This window comes from Camelina sativa, chromosome 13 (genome assembly GCF_030686135.1).
Source record: "Camelina sativa cultivar CO46 ecotype springtype chromosome 13, ASM3068613v1".
In the NCBI taxonomy this organism is placed as follows: domain Eukaryota; kingdom Viridiplantae; phylum Streptophyta; class Magnoliopsida; order Brassicales; family Brassicaceae; genus Camelina; species Camelina sativa.
Window position 1 is genome coordinate 15,558,159 of NC_141892.1, and position 20,546 is coordinate 15,578,704.

At 30.7% G+C, this 20,546-nt stretch overlaps 2 protein-coding genes and 2 long non-coding RNA genes across 7 annotated transcripts; 2 read left to right on the plus strand and 2 right to left on the minus strand.

Moving 5' to 3' along the window:
- The first annotated feature begins 4,956 nt into the window (after positions 1–4,956).
- LOC147929608 (non-specific lipid transfer protein GPI-anchored 4-like) lies at positions 4,957–6,715 on the plus strand. Of its 3 annotated transcripts, none has more exons than XM_087482817.1 (3): positions 4,957–5,422; positions 5,541–5,558; positions 6,349–6,715. In XM_087482817.1, exons 1-3 carry the CDS (start codon positions 5,047–5,049, stop codon positions 6,561–6,563), a joined length of 609 nt encoding a protein of 202 aa, XP_087338943.1. In that variant the 5' UTR covers positions 4,957–5,046; the 3' UTR covers positions 6,564–6,715. The 3 variants fall into 3 exon arrangements, with proteins under 3 accessions (XP_087338943.1, XP_087338941.1, XP_087338942.1); XM_087482815.1 differs by having other exon boundaries at positions 4,958–5,422; positions 5,541–5,582; XM_087482816.1 differs by having other exon boundaries at positions 4,958–5,422; positions 5,541–5,570.
- On the minus strand, positions 6,227–8,635 carry LOC147929609 (uncharacterized). Its single transcript, XR_015578914.1, has 2 exons — positions 8,263–8,635; positions 6,227–6,498 (listed from the first exon to the last, which is right to left on the minus strand). It is a non-coding gene; the product is annotated as an uncharacterized LOC147929609 (long non-coding RNA).
- Positions 7,535–8,664, plus strand: LOC104736896 (uncharacterized). The gene is made up of 3 exons (XR_759659.2): positions 7,535–7,633; positions 7,989–8,024; positions 8,251–8,664. It is a non-coding gene; the product is annotated as an uncharacterized LOC104736896 (long non-coding RNA).
- Positions 8,665–9,122: 458 nt separating this feature from the next.
- LOC104736895 (sulfate transporter 1.1) lies at positions 9,123–13,848 on the minus strand. 2 transcript variants are annotated; one of them, XM_010456979.3, is made up of 13 exons: positions 13,727–13,848; positions 13,287–13,625; positions 13,123–13,171; positions 12,265–12,647; positions 12,049–12,114; positions 11,852–11,965; positions 11,603–11,719; positions 11,386–11,512; positions 10,840–11,126; positions 10,567–10,757; positions 10,233–10,318; positions 9,949–10,025; positions 9,123–9,562 (listed from the first exon to the last, which is right to left on the minus strand). In XM_010456979.3, the coding sequence occupies exons 2-13, from the start codon at positions 13,602–13,604 to the stop codon at positions 9,416–9,418; spliced, it is 1,962 nt and encodes a 653-aa protein (XP_010455281.2). In that variant the 5' UTR covers positions 13,605–13,625; positions 13,727–13,848; the 3' UTR covers positions 9,123–9,415. The 2 variants fall into 2 exon arrangements, with proteins under 2 accessions (XP_010455281.2, XP_010455280.2); XM_010456978.3 differs by having other exon boundaries at positions 13,722–13,848.
- Between the last annotated feature and the right edge of the window lie 6,698 nt (positions 13,849–20,546).

Here is a 20,546-nt window from a genome sequence, read left to right on the forward strand (position 1 = left end):
AGTCGGAGTGTTCTAGAGACAAAGGCTACATCATGGTGTGTCAAAGATACTTCCACGAATACAATAGAAAAATTAACATTAGTTACTACAAAATATTTTGTGACGTTAGAAAATGGTCTTTAGTTTCATTGGTTGTCGGAACAAGCCTTTTAAGATAGCTAAAAGACGTGAACATGTTGTCTCCACACATGAGAAAGGCAGAGCCGAGGTTTTTTTTTGTATGGTGGAAGAGGTTGGACGCACGGTTATCTACCCAAGAGAGGAAGGTATAGGAGGTTGGACGCAAGATTCTCTCCATACGGGATGTGGTTGGAATCGAGGTTCTCTCCATGGTTGGTCATACACTATTGTGATGATACATTATTGATTAGTATACTATGTAATATATGTCTTTTTGAGCCAATAATTTTAATAATTAAAAAAACTATGCAAAAAGTGAAAGTACGAAAACATAAAATAGTTAGCTTAATGTGTTCATACAGACATTTTCTAGGTGGTGGTAAAAAATATATTTATAATATACAGTATATTTAGGCGTAAAAAATATGTTTTTAATGCTAATGGTAATATACATAAAAGATTTGTAAATGGATATAAATCAGTATATTATAACAAAAATAAAACTTATAAATAACGTACAACAAAATTTAATATAGTTTTATTAAATTTTATTTTATTTTGCAAAAGTTTAAACTCGCACATCAGGCGGGTCCTTATCTAATATAATTGAATAAACTCTTACATTATTTAACAAAATGCGTTTAAAAGGAGCTATATTTATTTATCTTTTAGGCGTTTAATATTCGAAAATTGTTTGGAGTTATACTTAGTACGACCAATATGTAACTTAATACAAAAAACAATATTTGTAATTTACATATCCACGTTATCATGACAATTTTTAAAATATTTTACCCTTATTCATCAATATTAGCTATTATTATATATAACAATAAATAAAGAAATATTTCTTCTAATTTTTCCATTATATCTTTATTTATTAGTAATATACAATTTCTTAAATGACCACAATAAAATACTCATTCTCATAATCAATTCCTGATTGGTTTCTCTCTTTTTCCATCTTCATCTTCTTTTTAATAACTTTGATAAGAATCGAATTTCATTTCGAAATTCCTTTTAGGGATTTCTCCGGCGAAGAAGATGGTCATTGAATCGAGGTTTCATGTCTGCATTAGACCAAAGCCCTTGAGAAAAACGAATCATCTCCCTGGAAGATCATCGCTTCTGATATTCGCATATACATCCCTAAACAGACAGAAAAATACCAATTTGGTAAGTAATCTCACTTCCTCTTATACAGTCTTCTTTTATCGACGAAGTAAAAGACGATAATTGTGGCAAAAAATATTTATCCCACTTTGCTACAAAAACGCAAATTCTATTTTTGTTTCTTCTTCTCTTTTTGTTTTCTTTGGTCTCACCTCTCAAACAATTTGGATTTTAATTTACAAATTTTTTTTGAAGACTTCAACAAAATCACCAAAAGTAAATAAGTGAAAGATTTTAAGTATTGCTAGAGAGTATTATATAGTTTTGTTGTTTATTTTTCTAAAATCTTGTAAAGTACTCTAAATAATCTCTGTATTTTTGTGATACTTTCCATGACATTATTTTATGAAGAAAGAGTATAAAATCATGAACAAATAACATAATAATTAGATTCATTAACAATCCTAAATTTCTTTGTCTTAATTGATCAATAACACAAAACTTTTATTGACTTTATAAAAGATTGAATCCAATAACCCAAATATGTTAAGAGTTTAAATAATTTTTTTTTACAAATTACAAACTAATAAAAATAAACTTTAACAGAATTTAATAAAATTATGACCTAATAACAATAGATTCTACATCACATTTAAAGTATTTAAAACTCTATTCAAAACTCAAACCCATAACCTCCACTAAATATCACTCTCAATAAACAGATTTAAACTAATTTGGCACTGTAATAATTAAAAAACATTCAATGACTATAAAATCTATTGATAACCAGTGTTATAATATTAGTAACATGAGTTTAATAAAAACAAAATATTATTACGCCAACAATTTATATCTGAATTCATCTCTACCAACAACAAAAAGAACAAGCACCAGTAGCTGATAAAAATATTATTTGAATAAAAGAGGAAATAGACATTTTTCCAACTATCTTTGTGAATGTCTTGAATGTGGATAGTGAGAATCGCTTCAATGGTGGAATGAACTGGATAAGAGCTCCAACTTATCCCTCTTTTGCTTGAAACAAAATCATCAATTTTATGGAAAAAATTATATCAAATAAGGATAAAATTGGCATAAAGTTAGAAAAGGTAAAATTATAAATAGATAGAATAGAGATATTTTAAAAAAAGTGATACCAAAAATAGGCATTATTCAAAGATTCTATTAAACATATACTCTGTATAATAGTTAAGCATCTTTATTTATTTTTTAGAAGTTTCATATTCAAAGTCATCGGCTGGACAAATTATATACATACTAATAAAAATGCATAATTCAATATAAAAAAACTTAACAATATTATTTACACATTCACGTTCTCACTAACAAGATTTTTTTTTTTTTAAGTTTACCCCTATTCATCTATTAATTATTAATAATATATATAACTTTAAAATAATAAATATTAAATTACTAAAAGACTCAATTGGGATCTTTACCTTTCTGGAATGCATGGAATGAAAACTGGATGGTAGCGTAACATGTCTAGTAGTCTAGTGTAAGGGAGAGATTTGTTGGAGTCGTATGAAAACTAACAAGCTTTTTATTTGTTAGTTTGAGACTTAGTCGTTGTTAGTTTTGTTAATTTGGTCAATAAACTGAAGTTATAGGTGACTGGAGTTTGCGGAGAAGCTGTAGGGGCCTTATAAGGAGGTTTTGAAGGCTGGTCTCTGTTAGGGTTTGCATATGGCAACTAGGATGGGACTCCGACTCTTCGGAGTTGTGGAAATCATGCAAATTTCCAAGTTTGGTATCTTGGAATCGGTGTTTCGTCTTCTGTTTTTGCTTTGGGTTTACGTTTCATATTTAACTGTTTTGTTGTTGTCTGTTTATTGTAGATTTTGGTATTTTCTGCTTTTTGTATTATTTGTAACTTCTGTCACAAATTCAAAACTGGTATAAAACGTAACCTTTTACCAAAAAAAAACCAAAGTTCTAGGAACTGAGCCACATTAGAAATAGTTTTGCTTAGTAATCTTAATTTTTCATATTTTTTAAGTTACTAAGGGTCCGAATGGTGACAACGGATTTGGTTGTGCCGAACAAATGATTTAACAGTGCAATACGGTTCAACTGCGGTTCGTGTGGGAGAAATATAATTACGGGACAAGTGCGGTTAATACAAAATAAGCGGTGCAAAGTAAAGTTTGATTGGTGAAAAATATTTTGCGGTGCGGATTTCATATTGTTTTATTAATATAATTATTTATGTTAATTTATTTGTATTAATAAATAAATATTTTTTTATTTTATATATATATGGTTATTAGACCAATAATTATATCAATAAATTAAAAATACAAATAATTAATATAATATAAATTATTATCTGCTTTGTGTTAATAGATATGTTAAGAACTTTATGTTGGTTATTAACTTGTACTTAGCACAAAGTCATTTCTTAAAATCTAGTTATTACTTTTTTTTATTGATCACAACAAGAAAAACAAAAATCTATTAAATTTATTTTGTTTTATTGTTAAAAAATAAAAAATTATTTTGTTGAGTGCGATATTGGCAAAACCGCTACATAATAGACAGTTCTAAAAACTAACTGCGGTCCACTTGATAATACACTGCATGAAATACTCACTCAACTTTTCTTTTTTACTTTTTAAATAACGCAAATAACATCAATTATGTGAGAATGGTGAAAATTTTGCGTTATTGATAAAGTTACAAAACACGTATCGCACTTATGTTCTCCATTCACGGCCTAAAATTCTGAGTGTAGGCACATACATGATCATTTTTGCAGGGAACTATAATAGCTTCTCGAACGTGAGAGAGGGTGTGAGATTCTTCCATGTATTAATTTAATTATATTCTTTATTTATTTAAATTTTAAATAATAAAAAAATAAAAAAATAAAAAAATAACTAGTTGTATAATGACAAATGGCAATCATTATTTCCTAAATTGCTTAAATAAGCAACATCTCTCTTCTTTCATTATTCCTTTCCTATTTATTATTGTTATGAGAAATGGAGTGAGAAGCCCCTGGAAAAGCTCTAACATTTATATAGTTCTTTCTCAAGTATGTTTTTTCTACTTTCGGTTGTTGTAAAGCTATTTAAAAACTATTTTGATTTCAGTCTAAATGTCTAATGCATTAGGGTATTATTTTCAGAAAAAAACTGCAACTATTGTGTTTTAACAATATATTAAAAAAAAAATTGGTTAGAAGGAAAATTGTTAAAATACACAATCTATTTAAAACAGTTTCGATTTAAACTATAGAAATTAAAATTCAAGAATATATGAAGTAGAATTTATAACAGAAAAAGAAAATTTTCAATTGTAACTAATCTTTTCTTTTTAAAAAGGCATCCTACTAGTACTTGTCCGATATATAAATATTCAAATTAATATGAGAAGCCAAATTTTTTAATTTTAAGATAGTATGATTGTTTCACGTATTTTACTTAATCGTATTATCCTAACAGAAATCATCAATTAAGAATAACAGATAAATAACTAACGCTTTACAAGAAAAAAACGGATAGTCAAAAACGGAGTAACTTAACTAACACAAAGCAATCAAATCGATGATAGTAAACTAATAATAACCTATTCAACAATAATGTCAAGACTCCAAGATTTAAGGAACAAGAATCGGACTTCAAATTCAAAAAACAAACAACACAATTCTTATCTTTTCTTTTCCGAGCTTCACTTCCATATATAAAATCCCCGTTCTTCTACATATATTATCTCAAGCAAAAAAAAATTTAAAGCTACCAAAATAAATTCAATACGCTCTTCAAAGAAAGAAAACAAAAACTAGCAATAATGAAGCAATCTCTTCTTCTTTCCATCGTTTTACTATTACTATCATCATCATCACTCGTTACACCGATCCATGCACGTAACAAACATCCGGCAAAGTCCCCCGTTGGAGCTCCAGCACCAGGACCATCAGGCACTGATGATTGTTCTTCGCTGATATTAAACATGATGGATTGTCTCACTTACCTTAGCATCGGATCAAACGAGACTATGCCAGAGAAATCTTGTTGTGATGGGATAGAGACTGTTTTGAAATTTAACCCACAGTGCATTTGTTCCGGTTTGGTGAGTGCCAACAATATGGGAATCGAATTGAATAACACAAGAGCTCTTGCCACTCCTAAGACTTGCAAACTGTCCATTTCTCCTCCCCACTGCGGTTAGTTTTTATAAGAAAAAATTTATTTTATTTTGTCTCAAATGCTAAGCTAGCTTCTTCTTTTTTTTTTTTTTTTTCTTTTTTTCTTTTTTGACGTGTTTTTTTTTTTTTTTTGCAGGTATGATGACTCCAAGCGGTACGACACCAGGTGCATCTCCTGGTACATGTTGACTTAATTATTTTCATGTTTTCTTAATTTTTATTTTGTTTTATGCCTCAATTAGATAAACCGATTGTGTGAGTAATTAATATTGAGGTATTTTGTGTTTGTTCCCCTTGGGGATTGATTCAAAAGGGTATTGAAATAGTGGAGTATTAAATCTAAAATATATGTGTATACATGCATTTTCTTTTTGGCATTAGCTAATTTTATTATTAGATTTTCTTTAATTGTAGAAATTTCTCTTTCACTCGATCAAAAAACACATTACATTGGTAACTAAAACTGAACTGTTTATGTTCTTTCATTTTCTCCTCTTTGATGAATGAGAAGGCGTCTAATTTAACTCGAACATTACCAACTAAGCTAAGACGTTTTATTTAGAGTGATTTTAATGTTTTTAATAAAGATTTATTTGGTTAGTTTATAGTTTTCAGACGTTTTCGGCAAACCTATATATAAACAACCTCTATACACGTACACATACCCATAAATCATTACTTTTGTTGTTGTTTTTTTGGTTCTGAATTGGTTTTCATATCAATTAATAAAATATCGTTGACAAAAAAAAAAAAAATCATAATCTCACCCTTTTCTATAAAGCTTTTACTGTTTCTTATTCTTATTCAATAAGAATATCGATATACCGTAATTGTTATTGTGTTACTCGCATTGCATTTGTGTTACTCCTTTCTATTTTTACTAATAAATACTTTCGTATGTTACTTAAAAAGATATATAATTATGAATATTATTATGGATTCAGTTTCCCCATCGGCTGGAACACCCAAGACTTCCCCATCTGCAGCCAAGTCACCATCAGAAGCCAAGTCACCAGCAACTTCGCCATCTTCGGATGAGACACCGTCAAAGACTGCACCCTCACCCACTTCTGGCACAAGCATCATCTCAGTTCCTGCACTCACCATCGTTGCCGTATTAGTTTCTTCTATTGCTTACATTTCGGCTTTTTCCATTTAATTACAGCTTTTCTTTTATTATTTCTTTGTATTTTCTTCTATGAATTGAACATTGTTATGGTCGTCATTTGAAGACATGATTCTTTGATGTTTTTGGATATTCAGGTTAGATTTCTTCAATCATGCAACCGTCGTAATATATGTTTGGTGTTATTTGATGTGTTTTTTTTTTTTTTTTTTGACTAACGTTATTTGATGTGTATTTTGTTTTCTTTAAAACAAAGTGAAAAAATGTGTTGGGCTGCTCAATTATATTCGATTAGGATTAGATCTTATAAAATAAGTCTGCACAGACCCATACCTAAACCTTGAGGCCCAAGACGAATATAAGAAATGGAACAAAATATGAGAAACGCAATAATAATTATAATTAAAATTAAAATATGAATCTAAATCTTCGTTAAACAACATTAAACACAAAAGGTTTCGTATAAACTACATGACATCTTTGCAATTGCAAGTTTGACCTAATTGTATAGCCAGTGCAGGAAAGGCTAATGGAAAGTTCGAAGACCATCGTCCATATATAAACCATCTTAGCTTGAGTAACCACTAAAATTTGTTTTTTTTTTAATAGGCTACGTATTTTTTTTTTTTAAATGAAATGTAAAATTTATTCAAAAAAATACGTTTTTACATTAAGTGCAGCGTGGTTTTAAAAAGTTTAAGGATTAATACATAGCATAAACTTCTAAATTATCTTGATGCAAACCAATCTAACATACATTTATCATATATCCTGTATCGAAGGGCGGATCCACGTTGAAGGGTGTGGAGTCAATTGACTCTTCATTAATTTAAAAAAAAAAATTAGTAAAACATATATTAGTTTCAATCATCTTATTCAATCCACGTAATAAAGAAAAAAAAAAGATATATATTTGGTAGACTTTATTTTTAGTGGCCCACCAATATTTTCTTTACCAAAACAATTAAACAATTCTAACTAAATAACACAAAACTCTAACATATATAATAACCCTAAGATTACGTGAAAATTTTATATCTTGTTTTGCCTTGCTTCAACTTCTCTTCCTCTGTTCCTCTTCCTCATCGAGTCTTTGTCTTCAAGTAAGTCAAATTTTCATATCAACTTTTGTTTTTTTGATCTTGTTCTAAGAATATATTTCATATAATTATATAGTTATATATATCTATATTGAAAATTGGATAAAATTCATAAAAATACTAATTTTCCCAATCAAAATTACTAAATTAGTATCTAATATTTGCCATGAGCTGTTAATTATTGTTTATATATGTAGATTTCAACTTCTTTTTTTTGGTTCTAATGCAAGCAAGCAAATGTAGATTCTAGTACTTTTACGAAGGCCATTGCTTTTGATAGCTTATTAGGTTGACTAGTTTTTATTTACACTTTTAAATTATTAGAAATTTATTCTTTGCAAAAAAATTTTAATTTCAGGAAAATGCAGGAAACAATGAGAAAGTTTTTAAAAAGGTAAGATTTCGTCGAGGATACAAAATTTGATAGATTATAAAATATCACTTCAATCGATTTGTAATTATATCATTAGAACTAGTCTAAATAATCTTTTTTGTTTTCTTTGTATAGAATCTAATTTCAGGATATGAAAACTCGTACAATGGTTTTGTAAGATGTTTTATATTTATGTTTTTCAAAAAATTTAGTTATGTTTTCTGACCCTAGTAAAAATAATTCCTAGATACTCCAATACCTGTATTGCCTTGTTCCCGGATAGAGGTTAGGCGATTGCGTACTACCTTAATACCTTATCCAGCTCTCGAACCAGTTGTAAAGGAGGAATCGGTGATGCACCGTGACGGCGATTGTTAGGGAGTGAACTGTGAGCTGAAAAGCGTATCTCAGCAGAAAGATACCTTCGTTGCCAATGGATATTTCTGTGAGGAGATAGACTACGTATTTCATTTTCTTTAAAAATGGAGAGGGTCGTAAATAGATTACATAACTTACTTAATTTTAATCTTTAATAGGTTTTTTTTGTTAACCTATATATATTATTACTTGTATTTTGATATGATTGGTATAGTAGGTCATTGCTTTAGTTGACGTTTAATTTGGTTAATCTTATAAATGTCAATCTTATGCCATGGAACAATGATGGATGTATATACCCTCCTTACCGGCTTTATGAACAGTAGCTAGCTGTCAGCTAGTCACACAAATATCCCAATCTATTTAAAAAAATGCCAATTAGGAATAAAATTAAGAATATGATTTAGGTCGAGACTGATGCAGATCATATCCGATAGATTGAGATGGGATGGTTATGCTGACCTTCTCTTGATTTCATACGTTTAGTTCAATGTACGTAACAGATAAAACCATACTTACATATAAACTCTTTAAAATTAGTATTATATTTAGAATATTCGGACACAAAGATTCCAACTCATAGATCAAATCAAGAAACAAACTAAAATTCAATTAAATACTAAGTTGAATGTTTTATAAGCTAATAAAAATTGCGGACATTGATGAAAAAATCAAATGAATATTCTGACAAATAAACACTTCCGACAATTTGGGTTACATAACACAATTGTTAACATAGTAAGTTGCAAGTACAATTTATTCAACATCTCATATAAAACACAAATCACGAGAGAAATAACATTCCAAAGATTGAACATAAAATAAATAAATAAATAAAAGCCACTTTTTCCCCATTTCACCTTTGTTTGATTCAAACAAAAACCCAACAACCATGCATATATTACACATATTATCATACCATCTCAAGAAAAGAAAAAAACCATATATAGTTCTTAAATCAGTTCCTCTCATATATATACACACATACGTATATGGATGTATATATATATATATATATGTATGAATAGACGATATTAAGCTTGCTGCTCAGCCAATTTCGGAGAACAAACCGCGACCGCATCGCCAACACTAAGGAAGATATTTTCCTCTCCAATCTCCTCGGCGAACTTGGAAGCAAAAAGTTTCTCAATTACCACTGGTCCCGGATTTGCTAGAATTAACTGTTCAATTTCAAGTCAATTAATCAGTCAGATTGATCGCGTATTGACGACTACTAATAGTAATACCACTAATTTAGGTACATAACACAACTAAAGATGTATTTTTTGTACTTCCGTTATCGTATATTAAGAAACCTTTTACTTTAGTAAAATCAAAAATAGTAGACCGTAAAAATAATGATATCTCAATGAGTATTCTTACAAAAAAAATTATTAAATACATCTAAGGTTTTATTGCTATGACCGAGCGTTATTTAATTTAATTTTAATATAAAGCTCTAAAATAAATATACAAAATAATTTTTGCTTAAGTAACTATAAACAATTTAAAATAATCGATCTTTCAACCAGTAGATTGTTACATTGATCGAAAGAAGATTAAATACCTGAATATGTTGCTTCTCGAGGCTCTTGTGAAGTTCTTCGATGGAGTGGATACCACTAGTATCGATATCAGTAACCGCTGCTCAAATATATATGTATGTATACCATCAATAAATTTGTAATTGTACCATTACTTTATGTTGTTTTAATAGTTTCACTATATATAAGATCGTCAAGTTAGTTAAATTATTATTATTATTATTATTATTATTATTATTATTATTATTTTTTTTTTTTTTTTTGTTAGAGAAGATGATCAGTATAACTATAGAAAGATTATTCTTACGTGACATCTCGATAATCACAAATTTGATTGGGGGCATGCCCTCTGCTTTAGCGTGTTCTTGCTCTTCTCGCAACCATCTTGATGCCCTGTCACCAAATTTCAATTATTAATTAGTCCATCTAATTAACTCTTAGATATATACATCAAAGTGAATCAGTCCATCTAATTATCCCCCACGACTAATTAATTTTTTATAATTTTTATATGAAAGGAAACGCAAATCATTTACATCCAGTTTTGGTTTTTTATCATATTTTTTGGTCAATAACGTTTTTTTATTGAGTTGAAAAAAAGAAAGATATTAGCATAATGAAGGATGTGTAGATATATATACCTTTCTCGGACATAGTTGGAGTTGGAAAAGTAGATGGCGGAGTCAACACGGATGATCAAGATTCCGGGAATCTTGGCAGCGTCCGGGTACTGTAGAGTGTTCCGATACACATTTGTATTTGGAAGCTTCCCTAGAATCGCAGTTCTTGGTCTTGTCACTTGCAGCAGTATCTTGGCAAAAGATATCGCCACCTATGTAAAATAGTTTCACCAACAAACCAAAAATAAGTAAGCTTTAAATATAACAATCTATTATATAAGTGAGATGTCTTACGGAGATCAAGAGGCCAATCTCAACGGAGATGAAGACGACACCAAAGAAAGCTCCCATGCAAGCCATGAAGTCAAGTTTATCAATCTTCCATATGAGAACAGCTGCGTCAATATCGATAAGACCGAGGACAGCCGATATAATGATGGCTGCGAGGATAGCATTTGGAGTGTACTTGAAGAGAGGTGTGATGAACTCTAAGGTTAGAGCTACCACTATGGCCATCACTATGTTTGAAACTGCTGTGTTGACTCCAGCCATGTAGTTCACGGCAGATCGCGAAAACGAACCTATAATTTTCTTAAATGTGAGTTACTCATGACCGTCTTTTATCAGAAAGAAAACGTATACAAACATAACATGTAAAACCATCATCAGATATTTTCGCAGATAAGTACAAATCTTTATCTCTTTGTGTAATGGAAAAAGTAAAACACATTATTAAAATACTCAAAAATGCGATTGTAATATTGTAAATAATAAGTAGGGTATCCTTTGAAACCTATATTGACAATTAATACTATAACATTCAATGTTTTCCCAACTTACCGGTGGCAATGTAACAAGAAGTAAGTGAACCGACGACGTTCATAGTCCCCAAAGCGATCATCTCTTTGTTCCCATCGATTTGATAGTCTTTCATTGCCGCAAATGTTCTTGCAATCGCTACAGCTTCCTAGAAAATATTATTTTCCGACATAACTTGGCGAATTAGAATACAAAACATTAATGATCTCTTACTTATATGAATATGTGCATGACTTACCGTTAAGGCGACCATACCGGCAATGGCTCCAATTCGGATTCCTTCCGTAAAATATTTTCCGGAGAAGAAAATCTTATTAGCAGAAATGGGATTGATTCCTTGATCTATATGTCTCACCTTCATAGTTTAAATGATAAAATATTGTTGGTTAAACTAGGGAATGTATCAAATAATACTCATTAATGACGATTTTTAAAAAAAAAAAAAAAAAAAAGAAACATATAGACATGCATGCATGTGTAAGCTTACAATTTGGACTCCTTGTTTGTCAGCACGAGTTATGAAGACAAAGAAGGTAGAGATAATGACGGAAATAAGAGGAGCAATTGCTGGAACCCAAAAGAGTTTCTTGTTTCTCTTCCCCTGTAATCAAATTTTTTTATATTAGAAGTGGAGATAACAAAGATGCACTCATATATAGTGGAGATGAAAAGTAAAAGGATTACGATGAATTTGGCGACGAGAAGAAAGGTCAAGAAACTGGCGCCAATGACTATAGTTTGCCAATTCCACTGGAAGAATCATAAATAAACGAAAACGAATGAGATATTATATGAAGCACATTGAGCCTAGGCTCGAAGCTTCTTGATTACCATTAAAGAAAACATAAGAAAATGTATTGTGGAAGATGATGAAAGAAAGTTGAGTAATCAAAAAGGTACCCCATGACGAGCAGCCGCGAATACGGATTGCATAACAGAAACAATATCAGTTTTCTTGGTAAATGTCTTGATGCCAAGAAAGCCCTTAAGCTGTTGGAGAGCGATGGTAATGGCTGCTCCTCCCATGAATCCAACCACCGCGGCATGTGACAAAAAGTCAATCAAGAATCCCAATCGCAGAAAACCAAGGCCGGCTTCGAAAATACCAGCGAAGAAAGTGGCAGTGAAGGCAAGGCGGAGGTAATCAGCAGGGTTATCATTTGGGTCGATCACGGCCTGGCACAACGTTCCTAAAAGAAGAGATACCACAGCCACTGGTCCTATAGCAATATCTCTAGAACTCCCCATCCCCGCATACACAAGTGGTGGCACGAAGCTCGAGTCTGCCAAAAAAAAAAAAAACATGCATTCACATATTTGCACACAAGAGTGTACTATAAACGATTTATTATCAACACTTGTAATTTTTTCTGATAAACAAAAAAAAAATTGAGAAATAGCACTAAAAAAAGTTTTATGGACAACTATAACACATATTCAATAAATTTCCAAAAATAGCACTATTTAATACATTATATTATTTAAAATTAATTTTTTAGAATTTTATTTTTTAGGTTTGGGTTCTCAATTTCACATTTAGGATATAGTTTTGAGTGGTAGGGTTTAGTATTTTGAATTTAGGATTTAATTTTAAAAAAATAATTTTAAAATATAGTGCTATTTTTGAAATTTTACAAATGTTGTGCTGTTTTTTTTTTTAAAAAAAGAAATGTTGTGCTAAATTTGAAAAATAAACTTATTTGGTGCTATTTTTGAGAATCTCCCAAAAAAATTTAGGTAAAATGTATTGAGACTCACAAAGTCCATATTTTGGATCCAAATTTGCGAGCTTTGCATATCCGATATCCTGTTATCCATGAAACATATAAATGAGATATAGATATGGTTTGGATATGAAAGGAAGAAATGCACCAAAAAGTAGTACGTGGAGTTGAGAAAAAATGGAGTCGTAAATAGTAAACCTGAGGGATGCAAAGACTAGCAATGGTGAGACCGGCAATGACATCGCCTCTAAGTTTGCGAAGATTGTAATCTCTTGCCCACCCAATGATCGGGAAGACAGCCTGGATCCCGAGCAACACCTGCTTAGATTTGGTCTGGCCCTTGAAATCCTTAAGTGGTGCATCATGGAAGAAAGTTTCTTGAACCACTGACTTGAAGTCCTTGAGCAAACCCACTTTCGGAGGAGCTAGCACTCTCTGGCGAACGTGTGTTGTCTCATCATCTGATGTTTTTCTTGAACCGGACCCTCCTCCGTCCGGTGGATTAGTCCTCGCCATGATTGTTGAAAATTTAGCTGCCTGCAGAAATTGTTACAAATAAACATTATTAAGAAATGAAGTAATGACTAGCTTAATTTGTAAGGTGTGAATGAGGACTAGTTTTAAAATTAAAACCTTACGGAAGAGATTATTATTTGGGGTACTGTAGATTTTTATTGAGGGATTGGAATGTTGCTTCGTAGATTATATAAGTTGCGAAACATCTGAAAGTCAACTCTGAAGATCACAATTTGGATTTCATATTTCGTGTAAGAAAAAAACATGTTACACTTTGATAAATTCAGCGAAAGCCAACATACTGTAATTTATTAATAAATCAAAATATGATTATAACATTGAACAATATCTGAGGTGTTAATTGATTTGATATCGGTTGGAGTGAAAGACCAAAAAGCTGACTTTGGCAATTTATGCGGTGTAGATCAGAGAGAAAATACCCCCAAAAAAAATTATACTTTAAATTCAAGAAAATGCTAGTTCAATTTAAATTTAAAATAATTTTTTCCTTCATTGAAACAGAACATAATTAAAATGTGACATTTAATTTTAAAATATATGTAATAATTACACCAAACATACTAATGACTGGTTACGATTTCAAATGTTATTCCAGTGGTTGAAATAAGTGTTTCTGCGAGATATTTATAACTGATTGATTAGCGGGTATGACAACGGTTAAATAAAAAAAATATTAAAATAAATATAATATATAATATAAAAAGTACTGAAAATCAAAGCTATATTTATGAAAAAATAAAATGAAAATAAACATATTTAGTAATGAAAAAACTATATATGAAGTACTAAATAGTTAAATAATTATTCAAAAATGAAACAGAAAACAGTTAATAGTAAAACACATATAACTATTTATATTGGAAGATTACAGTTAGAAAATAATTAGTTTTTAACAATTAACAATATATTTATATATATATATATATATATATTCAAAAAAACTTGGTAATATATTTTTATTTGTTGTTTATGTGATTTTCTCTTTTGTTTTTTGTTTTAAATCATCCAATACAGTAGATGTTTGTAGTTTTTTGTCTTTAAAAAATCGTAATTTTGATCAGTTTCAAAAATAAAACGGAAGATTTATGAATAATTGCGTAAAGAACCAGAGGTGTAGACCCAGCCTGTGTTTTCTGTCGAGCTCCTCTGAAAACGTTGTCTCATCTTTTCTTCAGCTGTCCCTTTTCTTTTCGGGTGTGGCAGGCGCTGTCTCGGAAGCTGTTGCCCAATAATTCCTCTGCTTCCTTTGCTCAAATCTTGGTTCAGCTATCGGGTCAAGCTATCAACGGTACTCCTCGCTTTCTTCTGCGACTTGTTTTTCAGGCTTCGGTCCACACAACTCATCCGGTTCCTTGATCGCCTGGTTCGTAACAAGCTTCTCTCGTTGCAGACGCATACTTCTAAGTGGGGGGATGGTTTGCAGCTATGGTTGGCCACTCGCAATTAATCTTTGTTAAACTCCTTTCAAACTCTTTTCAGCGTTTATAATTTTTTTGGAACAAGGACGCATTCATTGTAAAGAGGACATTTTTTTGTTTTGAATATATTTTCACATTCATTTTAAAAAAAAAACTTTAAAATGTTTAATAACATGTTTAGAGGAGTACTCATACGCAATGAACCTAACTCACACATTTGGCACATACGGAAGACTGCTTAAATGGACGGTAAAATACTCCACATCGCTCGGTAATACACACTAGACATATCATAAAAATGTATACTGAAACGTCTGCTAAGAAACATTGATTTTTAACCAACATTTTGAGGAAAAAATATTACTAACACAAACACTCGAATACTAGACGTATACCTTTTAACCAGAAATTGTGACACATCGGTGACAATGGTATAAATCTATAAATCTATATAATAATAACAATTTGAATAAATGCCAACACTGTTACGATTTTTAATCGTACCTTTTCATTAATTTCTTTTATATATTTGTTTTATTAAAATTATACGGTTGCATGTGTTCATTATAGAGTTTTGTCTTTTATCATTTAAAAAATCAAACGATTAATTATGTTTATTGTACAGTTGTGTCTTTTCAGCATATCTTATTTACAATTTTCCGTTCCAATACTTATGTTTAACTAAATGTTTATATCTTTTGAACTTAATATATATATATATGTTTGCTCATCTTAGATAACTAAAAAATCATTGTTTGCTAACACAAATTTTCTGTTTCATGTTGAATCTAATAATATGAATTTTAATATCCAATATCCAACATTATTCTATGATCTAGCTGAAGATAATCACAACTTTTCGTTTCAATAAATATGTTTATGTATATATTTTTGTCTTTTGAACTCTCTCTCTCTCTCTCTCTATATATATATATATATATATATTTGACTCTTCTTTAGATAACTAACAAATCATTGTTGGCTGATACAAATTTTCTATTTCATGTTGAACCTCAATAATATGAACTTTAATATCCAATATCCAACATTATTCTATAATCTCATTAAAGATTTTAGAAATGAGTAATAGAGAAATTTAATCAACTTTAGTTATGTAACTTACAATTGCGTTTATTTATCTTAACATTTCATAAAATATGTATTTTAAACATTTAACTAATTAATCTTTTACTTTTAGAAGTTATGTATTTTATTATAATTATTGGTTGATAAATTTTCACTCAAGATGATATTTTTTTGTTATTTTTAAAATTATTTTATCAGAAAGTTGCATTTAGTTATTATAATCTTTCGTTTGATATTCTCACTTACTAGTTAAGATCACTTCGTCATAATATTTGTTTATTAGTAATATGAATATCAATAAATGTTATAATGCTGGTTAATATTTTACTATAATTTTTTATAAAATATCTTATACTTATAATACATAGTTACATACAAATAAATACAATGTTGTCTCGATTTATTATGTCTTTTCATTTAATAATTTTTAACTTAGAGTTGAGTATTTTTGCCAGAATATTTTTTATTATAAATTTTCATTTTTATGGTTGTATTTTTTTTAAATCACAGCATATATATATTCAATATTTATTTAGTTTTTAGAGCTACTTATTATTTTTATTCTTTTGAGATAATTTTTAATTTTAGTTTTAGCATATATTTGTAAAAAAATTTATTACTTTCAAATAATTTATAATATATAATTTTATGTTTAGAAATTTAAATATATGCTAAATAAAGGGGATACGAGTCCTAGTTATTGTAATAAATAACTTGGTAAAAAAAGTTGATTGGACAAAAATGTTATCGAAGATCCATTTTCAAATTTTTGATGTCACAAATAAACCAAAATATATAAATTATATATGATAATGTATACAAAAATTGTTGTAAGGCTGAAAGTTAATGGAATAAAATAGTGTGGTATGTGATGATGTGATAATATAACACTTGATCAGTAAATAATAAATACTCCCTCTGTTCTAATATGTAAGATCTCTTAGAGCACCTCAATCGGTTAAAATGATTGAGTGTCTTTAAATATAAATTTAATAAAATTTGAGTAAAAAGAGGGGAGTATCTTTGAATAGTCAATTTTTGTGTATGATGTCTTCAACATTTATTATTGATTTATTTTAAAGAGTAATAAAGATCTCAAGGAGGATGACCACTAATGATGGTTTTAGGTTTGTTTCTTTGTTCTATTTTATAAGAATTTTTTTCAAGTTTTAATGTACTTTTTAAATTAATTTAATAATAAAGCTGAAAAAAAAAAATTTAATAATTTTTTGATTATTTAAATTCTGCAGTATTTTTTTATTAGTTGAATTTGATTAAATGATACAATATTTATTATTTCCTAACCTTTTTACTTTTAGTCAAAAACTTTTATGTAATGGAACAAATGGAGTATTATACATAGTAGTATCATATAAAATACAACATGCAATCATGTAAATTAATATTACATCATCATTATAAGTTTATAACAATAGATTACTTGTTTTAAAACCTTAACTATTTTAAAGGGGCCACATAATTTTTTTAAATGTTAAAACGTGTTAAATAACCATACTTTGTGAATATAGGATAAATCTACCCCCACCCACATTAAGTGTTAATAATAATCTGAATCATTTAGATGAACTTTGGACATGAAAAAAAAAAAAAAAAACTTTGGACATGAAAAATAGAAAGTCAAAGGAGTAGTACTTTCTTTTTTGGACAAACATGAGTAGTACAATTACAACTGTTTTGTCTTCTACTGCTGTCATCCCATTAAATGTACAAAACACAAGTGGTGCTCATAGATTTGTTTCTCTCTCACTGCGTCCAGGTTCATTGTGTGTCAATTCTAGGAACATAAAACAAATTCAACTATGTATATTTAGTATTCTAGGAACATAAAACACATTCAACTAAGTATATTTAGTATTAACAAACAGCTATATAAACTATACTGTATTTAAGAGCTAGCTGATCTTCATTTTAAATCAGTATTTCGACGAAAATAAAAAGATTGAATTTTTTTCTGTTTTACCAATTCGTAGCATTCGCGGTGACAAGTCCTGAAGTATATCTAAAAATTAAAAAATGCCTACCATCATGTCACTATTAATTAGAAAATGAAAGAAATAAAGATAAGATTTTGATAATTTGTTGGATAATTCCAATTTGAGGAAAAAGCTATCTCCTACGAAATTGCACAAAGAGATAGATTAGGAAAATGAAAAGTTCATATTATCATTAAGTTGTGTAATGGTAATTCTAATAGGTTTAGGAAAAGTGTAAACCTATAAATATAAGAGTTCATAGAAAGGTGTTCCATAAGACTTGAGAGAAAGAGAGATTTAGTTTTTGAGAGAGTTTTCTAAATCTAATAAGAAATGTGTTCTTATATTCTTCAAGTTTTGTCCTTAGATTTGGTATCAGAGCAAGGTTGTGTTTCCGATCAAAAAACGCTGGAGAAAACTTTTCGAAACCAAGCATGGGGGACGAACAGAATTCACCGTCACGAACGAAGGACCTTGGAGCACCATCAATCCAGTGTCCATTACTAACATCAACAAACTACACAGTTTGGTCGATGAGGATGAAGATCATACTCCGAGTTAGCGAAGTATGGGATACAATCGAACCGGGATCTAAAGATGAAAAGAAGAATGATATTGCGACAGCTTTTCTGTTCCAATCTGTCCCCGAGTCACTTATCTTGCAAATAGGAGAGCAAGATTCAGCTAAAACACTGTGGAATGCTATCCGATCACGTCACCAAGGCGCAAAACGTGTAAAGAAAGCTAGACTTCAGACTTTGTTAGCAGAAATAGAGCGGTTGAAGATGAATGATTCAGATTCGGTAGATGACTTTGCAGGCAAGATTTCAGGGCTTGCATCGCAATCGGCTTCTTTAGGAGCGACCATTGAAGAACCAAAGTTGGTAAAGAAGTTTCTTACAAGATTACCTAGAGAAAAATTTATCCATATGGTAGCTTCTCTAGAGCAAGTCCTCGACTTAAACACAACAACGTTTATGCACATAGTAGGAAGGTTAAAAGCTTATGAGGAACGAATTGGAGAAGTAAGTTCAGTCGAAGATCAAGGCAAGTTGATGTTTACCAATACCTCTAATAATCGTGGAGGTTACGGTGGTTTCCGAGGAGGATCCAGAGGTAGAGGCAGCTTCGGTAGAAGCGGCTACGACAGAGGTAGTTTTGGTATAGGTGGTTTCGGTAGAGGCAGGGGTCGAGGGAGATTCAATGGCCAAAACCAAGGAGGAAAAGCCACATAAGACAACCAAAACGAACCGAAGAAAGACTTATCGAAAGTGATATGTTGGAGATGCGATAAGCAAGGGCACTATGCCACAACGTGTACAAACAAACCGATTCAAAACCACAATCAGAATCAAGAATCAAACCTGAATGAGACATATGAAGCCGATGCACTATATATGCATGAAGTAGTGTTTTTAAACGAAGACAAGGTAATTCCGAAGAACTCCGATACCAACAAAGGCAATGCAAGTGTTTGGTATTTGGATAATGGAGCAAGCAATCACATGTCAGGAAATAAGGAGTTTTTCTGCAGTTTGGATGAAAGGATTAAAGGTAAAGTCAGGTTTGGGGATGGCTCTTATGTTGATATTGTTGGAAAGGGGATCATTAACTTTGTGTGCAAGACTGGAGAAATAAGAGCACTCAAAGAAATTTATTTTATACCCGACCTTAAACACAACATTTTAAGCCTTGGCCAAACAACAGAGGGAGGTTGTGAGGCGAACATGAAAGGAGAGTTTTTGACACTTCTAGATCCGTGTGGAAGATTACTTGTGAGAGTTACTAGGTCTTCAAACAGACTTTACAAGACACCAATGGAAACAAGTCCTCCAATGTGTTTGCAGCTCGAGAGTGATGATACTACATGGCGTTGGCATGCTCGGCTGGGGCATGTAAGCTTTTATGTTATGAATAACATGGTTCGAAAGGATATGGTTGTAGGAATGCCACACAAGATCCATGATAGGGGTATGTGTGAGGTGTGCTTAGTTGGGAAGCAAACAAGAGGTTCATTCCCGGTTAAAGCAAGTTTTCGTGCATCACATGCCTTGGAATTGGTACATGGAGACTTGTGTGGTCCGATTTCACCACCGACACCAGCTAATAACCGATATGTTTTTGTGCTAATTGATGATTTCTCTAGGTACATGTGGACAATGCTACTAAGAGAAAAAAGTGAAGTGTTTGATCGCTTTAAACGGTTTAAAGACTTTGTTGAAAAATAGAGTGGGCTCTCCATGAAGACGTTTAGAACCTATAGAGGAGGAGAGTTTCCCTCAGCTGAGTTCAATCGGTTCTGTGAGCAGAACGGCGTTACTAGACATCTAACTGTGCCGTATACACCACAACAAAACGGTGTGGTAGAGAGAAGAAACCGTACTTTGATGGAGATGACAAGAAGCTTGATGAAAGCGATGTCG